The sequence below is a fragment of the Seriola aureovittata genome, chromosome 5, assembly GCF_021018895.1.
Source record: "Seriola aureovittata isolate HTS-2021-v1 ecotype China chromosome 5, ASM2101889v1, whole genome shotgun sequence".
Lineage (NCBI taxonomy): Eukaryota > Metazoa > Chordata > Actinopteri > Carangiformes > Carangidae > Seriola > Seriola aureovittata.
Window position 1 is genome coordinate 20,163,310 of NC_079368.1, and position 13,445 is coordinate 20,176,754.

At 41.7% G+C, this 13,445-nt stretch overlaps 1 protein-coding gene across 1 annotated transcript in view; it reads right to left on the reverse strand.

Moving 5' to 3' along the window:
* Positions 1 to 7,783, reverse strand: part of srrm4 (serine/arginine repetitive matrix 4) — a 63,683-nt gene extending 55,900 nt beyond the window's left edge. Inside the window, exon 1 of the mRNA XM_056375675.1 lies at positions 6,609 to 7,783. Coding sequence (XP_056231650.1) covers positions 6,609 to 6,811 — 203 coding nt within the window. The 5' untranslated portion in view covers positions 6,812 to 7,783. The remainder of the gene's footprint in view (positions 1 to 6,608) is intronic.
* Positions 7,784 to 13,445: the final 5,662 nt, after the last annotated feature.

A 13,445-nucleotide genomic window follows, 5' to 3' on the forward strand; every position in this document is an offset into this window, starting at 1 on the left:
CTTTATGACTTTTTTTCACTTTTGCTAGTGTTACTGGATGATTTGCATTTAGTATCATCTGATAACTGTCACTTGTAAACACAATGGCAGCAAATATTTCATAGTTCCACTTTTAATACGTCTCAGTAAATTCTCCCATCCCGCAACTATTCTGCATCAATCCCCCACTTGTCCAACAACAGCAAATGCAGGCTATTACTTTCCCTCAAAAGGTCTAAATACAGCAGACCCAAAGAGACTCATATCATTGCTGCCTTTCTAAAACATTCTTGTACTTTATGACTAAAAACAGGATTTAACAAGAATTTCTTGAACCCTTCCTCTCAGAGTTGGTGCCGCGGTGCAGTAATATAACAAACAAAAAATGTTTTACACATCTTAGTACTTATGAAACATTTCCAAACCCCACTGGACAAACTCAGAGATACTTGATCTTCAAGCTAAAAACAACTCTCTCTCTCTAAGTTACTCAAAAGTTCATGTTTTTCGCAGGCGGTCTCCACCCAAACAACAAATTAGCAGTCTTAACTTCTGTACAACGCTGTGCTTCTTCCAACAACACTGAGCCCTCTGCCAAAAATCTGTGTGTGCTGTTTGATTTCGACCTTAATTTTGAAATGCATATTAGCAAGGTCGTCCAATCTTGTGTTTAGCATTTAAGGAATATTATCGAAGTCTGTTCTTTTCAGGACTTCAGACACACTGAATCCATCATACATACTATTATTTTCTCACAGTTACGATTACTGCAATGGTCTCCTAACAGACATAAATCAGAAAACAATTCATAAATTATAAAAAAAGCAGCAGCTAAACAACTAAAAGAACTAGGACAGAAGGACACATAACTCCCTTTTAATGTCCTTACATTAGCGACCAGTTTCTATCATGTGTTTCACTTAACTATCATAAAGCTTATCATTATCTCGGTTTTCTTGAAAGGTCCAATATTTTATATTTTTCCTAGATATATTTGTGGTTTTAAGAGCCAAAAACCATCTAAATGTAGTTTTACTTCTCTCCCAGGATTCTCTCTGGAAGTCTAGCAACAACAGGTCGGTAAGCCAATCAGAAGAGAGGCAATCAGATTCTGATTCCTATATTCTGACTGTTTTCTGAGGGATTGAATAAAAATATAGCACGTCAAGTAAACACTCAGAGAAACTAAATCCTGCAAGGCTAGATGAGGTCCAGGTCCAGGTGGGCCGGTCTGGGGGCATGGCAGAGAGCGGTGACTGCTTTCTTGTGACATCACAAAGTTACAGGAAGTCCTGACGGCTCAGTTTCTGAATACAGACTTTGTGCATTTCTCTCTGGACTGAGCGCTTTGAGTCTTTCACAGTATTAATATATATCCTAGACCTGCTCTATAATCAAGAAAGACATGGAAAGTTGATTTTATAAAATATAGGACCTTTAAATGTCTCCTGATGTGCAGCTCCATGCTGCGACAGTATATCAGGTGTTAATCATGAGACGCTGGTTTGATTCAATTGGATTTTCTGCGCAGAAATCAATAACAAATATAAATCCAGTCCGCCAATTAACCTTCAGCTACAGCTCCATTTCCTCTGCTGCACAAAACACATCCTGCTGTAAAACTCACTCGAATGGTGCATCAAGTGTTAAGCCACAGTCACTGGTATGATTCAAATTGATTGGCTGTGTAGGAATCAATATCAAATGTGAATCCATTTCGGTAACGAGTCCGATTCCTGCCTGGGGAGTCGACATCATCTCCTACCCTCTTGTCAGCATGGCTCAGCAGCTGCAGCCTGCGCGCTCTTAGTAATATGACACAGACACAGAGAGGGCGAGTTAACACACACTGAAAAGATACTGAGTGAAGGAAGGAGAGAGATACTGATGTTAGGAGAGGGAGAGAAGTTGGGTAAAGACGAGGAGAGCGGAGGCACAGACATAGAGATGTATAACAGCAGACAAACCCCTCGTCCATCACTAAATGATGTTTGTCATTCTTGCAGAGCGAGAAAGGGAGAGAGATTCATTGTCCCAGGGGAGCTCTGACTGCTACTTGTTGGTGTTTTTGAGACTCTGTAGCTTGTATTAATTTATTTCCACTCTCAGAACATTTTCATGCCTGTATTTGTAAGTATGTGAGGAAGCTGGGTGTTATATCATGCTTTAGCACAGAGGTCGCCACCGCAGAAATTTAAACCCAAGACAGAGGATGGGCGCAAAAGCAAAAAGCAAAAACAAAAACATCTTCTTTATGGATAATTCCTATTCATTACTCAGAGACATTTGGCAACATCACTAAAATGATTCCTGATGAGGCACATTTTTCTGCGCAGTGAATTGTGAAAGGGTAAATACTAAAATACCCATGAGCCTCAGCCACGGTAACTATGGAGAAGAAGCCAGTCAAAGACTTCTTCTCCAAATCACAGCAGGAGCAAATTTAAAATGCTTTTTTTTTTTTTGCAGTTGTGAACAAACACAGCACCACAGCTGCTGAATTTATCCAAAGTTGACCCAGAATCCAAAAGTAAATCAATTAAAGCTGCGGATTGTTCTGTCAGTTTTCTCAACACTGTAATCTTTAGCAATCTTTCAATCCGCCGTCTGCAGGGCAGATAACAGAATTTTAAAGTTTGTGAATCAACGTTTGTTACAGAAATGCAGCTTCGTAGTTCGACTTCACAACCTTGTACCTTTGACCTTTTATCAAAGAACCAGATATGTTTTAACACAGCTGTTAATCTTTTGTTGTAATGATTAAGTCAAGAGCGTTTCATGTGCATCCCAGTTAACTGTGAGTAATGCTACAGTTAACGTTACGGGAAAAAAAATAATGCGACTTTTACATCTGGAACTGGGAGAGCCCTGAACAGCTTTTTCAAGTAGAAATAACATGGCTTACATTCTCTAGCATGTTTACAATCTGTCTGAACTAACCTGTTTCTCACCCTGTCAGACTTTGTTGTAGCGACGTCGCTGTAGAACTCGGAGAGTACAATTTTATCATAAATGACTTCCTAGAACTATAAAAATAAGAAACAAGATATAATAAACTGTAGTAATCCTTAAATAAAATGCAAGTGAATATAACAGCCCTGAAATAAGATCAGTTTTTACAAGTCTTTCAACTTTAGTCTTTCTCAATGCTGATTAATCAGCTGATTATTGTTTTGATTTAACATTTGGTTTATGAATGTTAAATCATAGTGAAAAATCCTAATCACAACTTTGCAGAGAGGTGGTGTCTTCAAATGTCTTGTTTTGTCCAACTAACAGTCCAAACCTCAAATATATTCATATGAATATAAGAAAAGCTGGAAATTCACTATTTGAGAAGCTGGAAACTGAGAACTTGATCAATGACTGCAAAGATTAATCCATCATGAAAACTGTTACGGATTCAATAATCGATTAATTGTTCAGCTCTATTAGACTTTAGAGTCAGCTCTGAAGCTGCAGCTGGATTGTGCTCAATTCTGTTCTGAAGTGTTGCTGTTATTTTGTTCACCCTGCTCTATATTCTCACTGGTGCCGTCAGTGTACAAGCCCCTCCAAACACTTTTCCACTCTTCCTCCTTAAACAACATCTGCTGAAGTAAGAGGCCTGAAGCCCCCTACCAGAAACACACACAGTCACACAGACACAGACACAGACACACACACACACACACACACACACACACACACACACTTTCCCTCCTCCCTTGCACTGCACTCTCTCGGGCCTGCCATCTGCCACAGAGTTGGACAAGACCCCACTAACACAGCAGCAGCGCACGCACACACACACACACACACACACACACACACACACACACACACACACACACACACACACACACACACACACACACACACACACACACACCCTCATTTCAAACCCTTGCAATTGCTGAATCACATACACACTCTACAAAACCCAAAGTTAGCCAGGCTGCATTTTTAATGAGGAGCCCCCCCATGAACAAAACAGCTTGCAGGGTTATAATGGTTCCAAGCGAAGCCCCACCCCGCTGCACAGAGCCAGTGAACTCCTCCCCTCCTCTGTGTGACTGGCCCGAGGAGGAGGAGACAGAGAGGACAGAGAGGGGAGGACAGAGGGAGAACAACAAACTCTAATTACTCCTCTGTGGCTCTCGGGCCCCTCCAGCATTTTTATTTCAGGAGTAGAAGAGAGCGAGAGAGAAGGAGGAGGAGGAGAAGAGAAAGGAAAGGCGAGGACGGTGCAAGGAGAAAAAAGGACCCGTGCTGATTGAACATGAAACATCTCCCCGTGGCTGTCCCTCTGTCTCCTCTCTTCTCTCCCTCTCTGCTTGTTGGACATAATGCCCCTTCGCTTTCACTGCAACTGTTCATCACCACTCAGTTATCCAAAGTGAATAACGATGTTTCCTCTTGGAGAGGGTGAGGCAAAGGAGTGAGCCCGGGGCCATGCATTCTGATGGTCTAAGCATTCCCCAGTCACATTCTGCTCGGGCAAAATCGACAGCGCAGCAAGGGAGGAGAGAGAACGTCTGAGCCTCCTCCTGCATCCATATTCTCTGGGCGTTGTGTTTATTTGTTGTGTTTTACTCATTGTTTACAATCTGCATCACCCAAAAGTCCCACTGCGTTTCTCCCTCCTGCAAATACACACAGAGGCAGGGCGAGAGAGAGAGAGAGAGAGAGAGAGAGATAGACGGAGAGAGGGCTTTAGTGGATGCCGGGGAAGCTTGATGTCGTCTTTCACAAACAGACCCGGGCGAATTAGCAACATTATGTCTGCTCTCTGGGGGACGTTCGTTCTCGCCTGCCACGCCGCCATCATCATCATCACTGTCACCCGGATGGTGCCCGTGGAGGGGCGAAGCCACTTGAGGAGAGCTTCCTTCGCAGGGAAGCTAAAGCTAAAGAGACAGCTGGGCCCTGCTCCAGAGTCTCCGGCTATTTCAAAAAAGGCTGCTCAGTTCATGGCAGCAAGCCACATTCGTTTCATTTTTTCATGGGTCCATTTGCTTTGTTTCTAATTTTTTTTTTTTTTTTGCCAGTTTCCCCCGAAACAGATTTGAATGGTTGACTGACAGGAAAATTGTGTCTGCAGTTATTTGGTCAGATCACTGAGCTGGGACACAATGAAATAAAGGCATATTTGGTCATAATCCTGCAATAAAAAGTGCTTTTTATCATATCCTACAAGCTAATAAAAATCTTTATAACCAGGACATGTGCAGCATTATGGTCCTGCTGTAATAGAAGCCATTAAAGTCACATTATCTGGTTCAGTGTGTCTTTCTGCTGCCTGTGCTGATGCAGGATGAAATGAGCCATTCTAATCCTCATTAACATAGCTAATTTCACATGAGAAAGTTGATAGTGGGTGTCAAAACCATTCAAAGGTCACCCAAGCAAGCTCCATCATTTGATATGTAAGTTCGCATGCACAAAATGTGCCCGTCTGGAAGTGTGGTCATGTGTGGTCTTCTACCTGCCTGAGCTTTAATTATCTGTGAGCCTTCCTCAAAGACAAAGCAGTGGCATTGTCTCTGGTGTGTAGTGTTGGACAGACACAGACAGAGACAGGGCATGATAAAATGGATAGAGTTGTCAAACAACGGTTGATCATGTAGGCAGAAATAGGTGAAAAGAAGGGAAGAGGGGTAAGTGGGGAGGGAAAGGGCACCAACCACTGCAACCTACTCTCTCCTCCCCTTGGAGGCTGTAAGTTATACAGATAACCTTTGGTCGGGGTGGATGAAAAGTGGGGGAAACAAACACGTGACATGTTGCTTCTTCAGCAGAGACACTGGCACAAAGCCATGTCACAGGGAGAGGAGGGGACAAGTCTGACATTAGAGGCATGAAGATGCTGCCACATGACCTTTAAAGGGGAGAATTAACTGAACATCATAGTCTTCATGCCAGCTGTGTTTGGCTGTGTGTCACATGTCTCCGGTTGCACACACACAAGTGGAGAGAGGTCATACAAATGTGTACAAGTGTCTAGGGTCAAAACTGGGCTGAAACTGGACAAAGACATTTTTTTCTACAACATCCAGGGTACGTTCAATGGCTGTTTCAGCAGCATTTAGCTGTCTACATTTCAAAGAGACAGGTCCTAACTACACACTGAAATACAGTCAATAACATGCTGTTGAAACAATGCAGCGAAGAAAAAGATTTTTCAGTTAAACTCATCCCCGTTTTCAACAAGACAGCTAGTTGATTTGTGACCTGCAAATGACCAGAAGCAAAGTATATTCAGCAGATTTACTCAACTTGCTCTTTTTGTGATGAAAAAGATCGGAAAGAAAGAAAGAAAGAAAGACCAAACCTGGACTGACCAAAGAAAAGTGTTATGTTACAATGCAAGAACCTTTGAAGGTCCTGTATGCTAATGTCTTAGCATAAGCACCCACAATGATATCTACGTGATGGTTTTAGCTTCAGGAAATCTAGAAAATCAGTAAATGATTCTCAGCAATCACTCAACAACCACTTGCTGATGTTTTGTGTCGGTTGAATGTCTTGAGCTTGACAGTCCTTGACAACACACTACGGCAGCTGGATAACAAATATATTTCAAACCAGGAAAAAAAAACCCAAGACATGTTTGTTCTTCGTTTGTAATTAGAAAGTAGAGAACTCACTCAGCCACTCTCCTGCGGGCGGTGATGCTGGCCACAATGACGCTCTCTGGTCTTGGGGTGGCCACAGCCTTGAAAGTGCCCTTCCAAAACTTCTCAAAGAGCTGCTTCTCTCCCAGCTGCTGGAGGCTGGCTGTGCTGCCCTGCGATCCCAGGGACGGAGAGGGGACGCAGGGGCCGAGCTGGAGCGAACACGGGGGCTGCATCTGTAGCTCTTGGGTCTCCAGACCGGATCGGCTTCAGTCCCTCAGCAGACAGAGTCTCTTCTCACTCATGGAAACACGCAGTCCCAGCGGTTGCTGCTCAGGAGCTGTCCAAGTACTGAATCAAACTGAGCAGTGTGCAGTGTGTCTGTTTTACACCGTCCTCTCCTCTCACAGCAGCAGGTCAATGTGTCAGCGCGTCTGTCTGCTGTTCGCTCTCGAGCGGGAGCGTGGGGAGAGGGACAAAAGCTGACCCTCTCAAACTGGAGGCAGGGTATTGTTCTCCCAGATGAGGAAGGAGGGGTGGGGGAGATTGTGTTTCTCTCTCTCCGCCTCTCCTCTTCTATCACATCTGCTGCTTTTTGGGACGGGGGGTCTGTGTCGGGGGCCGGGAGTCGGAGCGCTCCTTTCTCCCCCCCCTCCCCTGTGTGCTCCCGTCGGCAGCTTCACACAGAATCAGGCATCCCTCACAAGAGACGAAGCGTGTTTCAGTCCTGAGGGGGGGAGGAGACCAAGTGTTTTCTTGTTGCCAGAGTGCAGTGTTGTGTTGTGGAGATGACTGCGCGCCCACGCACAGCGGCTGAGGACTGAGCAGGTCTTGAGGCAAGTGTTGTGGCGAGTCTGAGGAGGACGTCTGAGGATGAATGTGCGTCGGAGGGTGTGTGCGCGTGTGAGAGTGGGAATCGAGTGAGGAGCTCAGCTGAGCGCGGCTTGTTTTGTCTCTCTCAGCCTCTGACGTCAAAAGTTGGGGGCTGGACGCTGGGGTGAGGGACACCTTCTGTCATCCTCTCTCTCTCTCTCTCTTTGTCTCTGTGTTACACTTGTCTCACTCTACAACACCACTGACAAGGTTCAGCTCTCCTATCATCCTTCAGCTATCCTGACTTGTGCCAGCATCAGTTTTCTTTCCTTTTCCTTCCTCCCTTCCTTCCTTCCTTTCTTCCACCTGTGTTGTCTGTTTCAGTGACTGCTGGAGCTGACATGATCAGTCAATTAATTGATTTCTTAAATCAACAGAAAATGAAGTGGCAGCTATTTTTAAATCTGATTCAAGCTTTTCCAATGTGAGGGGTTTTCTGCTTTCCTCTGTTTTACATCATTTTAAACTGAATATCTTTGTTCAGACAAAACAACTGTGATGTGATTTTTCCACAATTTTCTGACTTTTAATAAATAATGAAAACAACAATTAGTTGCATCCTCAGAGAATAAATTCACTTTTGAAGACAAACAATGCTTGACTGATTAAAGCTGCCATGTTTATTCTGGTGTTTTGTCTTGCTGTCTTTGCTTTTTACATGTTCTTTACATGGGCAATATGAATATACAGAGGGTAGACAAAATAAGGCAAACAATTAAGACAAAATAATAGTAAGGTTTTATTTTACAGGTCTATCATTTCATAATAATTTCATGAAATTTCATTGGCAGAATGTAGTTTGGTAAGAATGAACTTAAAAAGTTCTCAGACTGTTATTTTAGTTAGTTCAATTAGCTGTGTTGAGTTTATTATTGGCTTCCAAATGAATTTCCATAAAAAGAAATTGCTCCATTTAAACCCCGGGGAATATTTATAACTCATTAATTTATCATTGTGATAATTTATGGAAACCTTACTCTTCATTTGTGCTGAATTGTATGTGTGTTTGTTGACATATTTCACGTACTGCATGTTCAGCTTGGCTTCTACCCTCTGACTAAAAGTCTCAAGGTGGTGCTAGCTTAGCATTTAGAAATAACTGGAAGTGTAACCACAGGATAACTTTATTTAACTATCATAAAACGTTACCATCATTACTTTTTCTAAACGTCACATCTCCCCAGTGAACCTTTCTGTCACGGTGTTATGCTGTTGTTTGTTACTGCTACTACTGTGATCTATTTTTTGGGTCTCCTATATTGAACTCTCTGTGACTAACACATTACTACTATTGATGACTATTGAAGTCAAATGTTGTGCGAGGAGCAGTTTTCATCATCATATACTGTAGCTGTACACATCTCTTTACACCTGTAGCTGCACTGGGAGTAGAGTTATATAATATGTAATATTAAATGTATAAAAAGTTGATAGAATAAAACCGCTGTTCTACGAAATGTTGAATAATCCAATACAACAAAACCACAAAACATAAACTTGAGAAAATGGACAAAGACTTTCTCGTCCAGTCTCATCAATAGCTGAAGATTTCCTGCCTCATGAATGGGTTTTATTTATTGTACTGGATGCTTAAGATACTGTAAGGCGCTGCTAGTACTCTCCCTGAATATGTCATTATTGATATGTCAACTCTACATGTAGACTGCAATATGTTGTAAACTATGCAAGTCTTTCTCTCTCTCTTGTCCTCTTCACACACACACACACACACACACACACACACACACACACACACACACACACACACACACACACACACACACACACACACACACACACACACACACACACACACACACACACACACACACACACTCTCCATGAGTGTCTTGGACAAAGGGCCGAGTAAATCAGCATAACAAAAGGCCTGGCTCAGTGAGGACCAGCCGGAGCATGTGGCTGACACAAACCTCCCCCGAGGGTTTCAGCTTCTCCCTGCCGATACCTCCTCCTCTCCTCTGCACTCTGCTTCTACAAGACATGTAACACAGAGTAACAGCTCAACAATCCCCTCCCCAAACCCTGCCTCCTTTCCCTCTCTTCTCTTCTTCTCGCTGTCTCTAATGCTGCATATCATCCGCTGCCTGCCACTGCTGGAACGTGTGGGACTCTGCTTGAAAATCTTGTTGGGGGGGGGGATTATTGATGTGGGTAAAACTACTATGGGGTTTGCCACCCTGTTCAGGATACAACAGAAAAGTCTGTGTAATACTTTGAAGGATAACTGCTATTTATAGACTTTTGGAATTGCTTGTAAGCCGTCACATGAGGCAGCAAACTCATCTGTGATATACTCACGTACTTTCTTTAGATGTCTGATTTTCCCTCTGAATCGCACACTGCAACAAAAGGTTCTACCTTTTCAGTTCACGACAGCTTTTACACAACATTCGCTGTTGTAAAACTGTTACGATTATCTCTGTATTACGCTCCGGTTGAAAGACACAAGACGATGTACACCTGTGGTTTTTTCACACTTTAACCCAGCAGCTCTGAGTCAAATTACAAATCACACTCTTTGCATCACTGTCAACCATTTTCCAAAGCATAGCATATATTTTTTTCTAAACTGATTTCCAATTATCCAGGCAGCATCAGCTGTGACAAATTTCAGAAAGCAAATCTTCAAAGTCTCTATCACAATGTACAAAAACAATCTTTATTTTATGGTCATGTGGTACTTTTGTGTATGTAGCAGAAAACTTATTTTTTTATAATGATCTCTTTGTTTAGTCTTTTAAATGTCAAAAATAATTTAAATGTCATGACAGCACCCCAAAAATCTAGAGTAACGAAAAACAACAACAAAAAACTTAAATACAGCAATAGAGACTTCCTACAACTGCATTATCACATGACAACACTAACACAATGTTCACTGAAATGGATTACTTGTCTCAAGCTTGTTTCACTTCTCTGCCGGTTAAATTTCATGGAATATTAAAATAAATTCACACCACTGGCTGCCTGTAAAATAAGGTTACAGCACTGCACACAGCCTACATAACTAAGCATTTATCAGGACCGCACACACAAGATATACAAGGGTGAGACCAACAGTGAAGTGACTGCTCAGCTCAGGCTTGTATTTTCTCGTGTGTAGTTTCTGATGCTTGTTGATAATAAAGACAACATCAAGCAGGTTAGAGAAAAGCTCTGTGCTATTTTGACAAGCAATTTCCACTAGAAACTTCCTGCTTGCTGCAGTTGTCTCTCTCTCTCTCTATCGCATTCATGAAAAAAAGAGTAGCCACAGATACGTTGGCTGTGAATGAGAGTACAGCAGTATTTTCAAATACGGCTGGACAATTAATCAAATGTGGCCAAGTGCAACATCCAAATCACAGGAGCTGCAATTCTTTTTAAAGGTAAAAAGTGCCACAACACACCATGAATGAAGCATTGTGCGACAGAGATGCCGTCCTACAAATCATATTCTCCACACGTAAAAGGAACATGATTGTTTGGTACAAGACCCAACAAAAGTCACATCATCATCATTTTTATATTTTTTCCAATGAAAGTGAAATACAAAAATGACCATTGCAGCTGAAATTGTGACTTATTGCAATTGCAATAGCTGCTAAAATAATCACAATATGAATTTTTTATTTTTGCATATCGTTCAGGCTTATTTTCAATCGTGATTAGCTATGTTGACTAGTCACAAATAATTTTGATAATTAATCATTAATGTCATTTATCAAATGAAAATCCTTTACATTGGTTGAGTCCGTCTGCTGTTATGTGAGGTTTTGCTGGTTTTCTCTGGATGCTAACTGAATATCTCTTTTGGGTATCTGAATATCATCAGCTTGGGTCAGGGTTACAGAAATTGTTCACTGTCTTTTAGACACTTTTGAACTAAACCTTTTTATTGATCAATCGAAAAAAAATTATCAACAGATTATTTAATAAAGAAAATTACCACTAGTTGCAGTCCTACTTCAGATCACAAAGTGAATGTAATCACACTCATCAGGTGATGTGGTGGCAATGTGACAGTCAATGTGTGAAACTACGCCTTATGTAAATGATCTGTAAATCGATTTCTACTCTAAAAGGCATATGGACCAACGTACACACTGACAGTACACAAACCGCATAGTTAACAGATGAAGTCGAGCTTCATTCACACTGAGTAGTGACGTTACGATAACCGTTACTTCGCTATCAAGTCCATGCCAAATGGGTTGATGATGATGACGACTGATGGGGGCAGAATAATGACCTTAAGTGTTATAGTCTGTCATGACACAGTAAACAACAACAGCAACACATGGAATAGCGCCAGCAAGAGCAAGTGTCACATCGGGACATGTAGAAAAAATCCTAATTTTATTAAACCACTGTCGTTTCCATTCAGTCTGTCAAATATAACTTTTCAAATGAATATTTCCAAACACCACATTAGTCAGTTTATATCAGATTTAGACTCATGAAATTTCCAAGGTGTTATACCACAGTTTTGGTATTGTGACAGATTTTTAATAAAAACTGCCCTGGATGACTTCCACTGTATATGAGGATCTGTGCACTATTTTGTTTTCATACAGGATAAACCTGGATAATCACACCACAATATTCCCTCGCTGTGAGTGTAAACAAGGTGTCGTAAACAAAAGTTTTCACACGCCGCACTGACGACACTGCCATGTGAACTTCTCCTTCCCCCTGATGAGGAGTTGTAGGCGTGGGTGAGAATTAATATCTCTGCCTGCTAATAGGTATGCATAAAGACAGAGCGCGGTGCCTCGTCTGGATTAATAATGCATATATTAGCTGATAACATGAAACCTTGATGTATAACAACACCAGCCACTTAATGATAAGTGGCTGCCTCATCAGTGTGCTTTGCATAAAGATGTAGCGCAGGCACTCTCGAATCAAACCACAGGGCAGAGCCGAGCCGGCCCAGCAAAACACAGAGTATGTTTCATTTATGGTGGGGAATATCAAACAGCCGTTTCTGCTGTGAGATGAAGTCGAGGTTATATTGGAGGGCTGCGCCGAGGGCAATGGGGTGGACTTCCTCCTGCTGAGTGTTTTTATGAAGAGCTTTTGCTAGCAGTGGTTTTATATGGAAAGTTGAGCTGAAGGACACAAAGCTGTTGTGGAAAAAGTAATTAAACTGTGGAGAGACAATCATTTCATGTTTTAGCCTTGCTGTTTTAGCACGGAGAGGAACTGCACCTTGTGACAGTAATTGATTTTCAAATGATAGATGGCATCACACACATGTAGTATAGCAGACTATTCATCATAATTGGTTCTATTAATGTGTCTATGGTAAAGACGTGCCATCAATCTAACATTAAAAGCTATAATCATTTGTGAACTAGCTATTTCGCCTCCGCACATCATCAACAACTTGAAGCCTGTTAACAAAGCAAGCTGAACTGTCCTCTGTAATTTTCTGGATTAGCTGATACACATTAGCCATAGATAAGCAACCTTTCAAAGCAAAGCATCACAAATTAAAAAAAGAAGCAGAGGGAATATATGAGAAGTTATCGGCGAGGCTCCATAACGTTACACCGTCAGATCTCAGTAAATGCAGTTGTTACAGCAGATGGATTCATCTTTATGGATTTTTTAAAGTTGCAAATCTACACAACAAGAAAGGGAAAAAGCAAAATTGTTCAGAAATGTAATGTTCCCCTCTCTCTTTACCAATGAGAGTTCAAGTCAATAACTTTCTTTTTGTGCTGCTTATGCCGCTGATGCACAATTTGAATGTTATTTTTGTTCTGGTGAAACTCTCATAAAAAAACAGTGAAGCTCTACTTCAGCCTCCCTTTAAAAACCCAGAGAAGTATTTTCTTTTCATAGCATTGTTAATTTCTTTTTCATTTTCACTTTCAGCATGCACACCTCCACATAACTTCAAGAGAACTCAACCACTGGTATTATCTGGGGATAAGCTGTCATCACCGCATTCAGGACAGCCAAGCGTACTTTTTAAAAAGTTTTGAC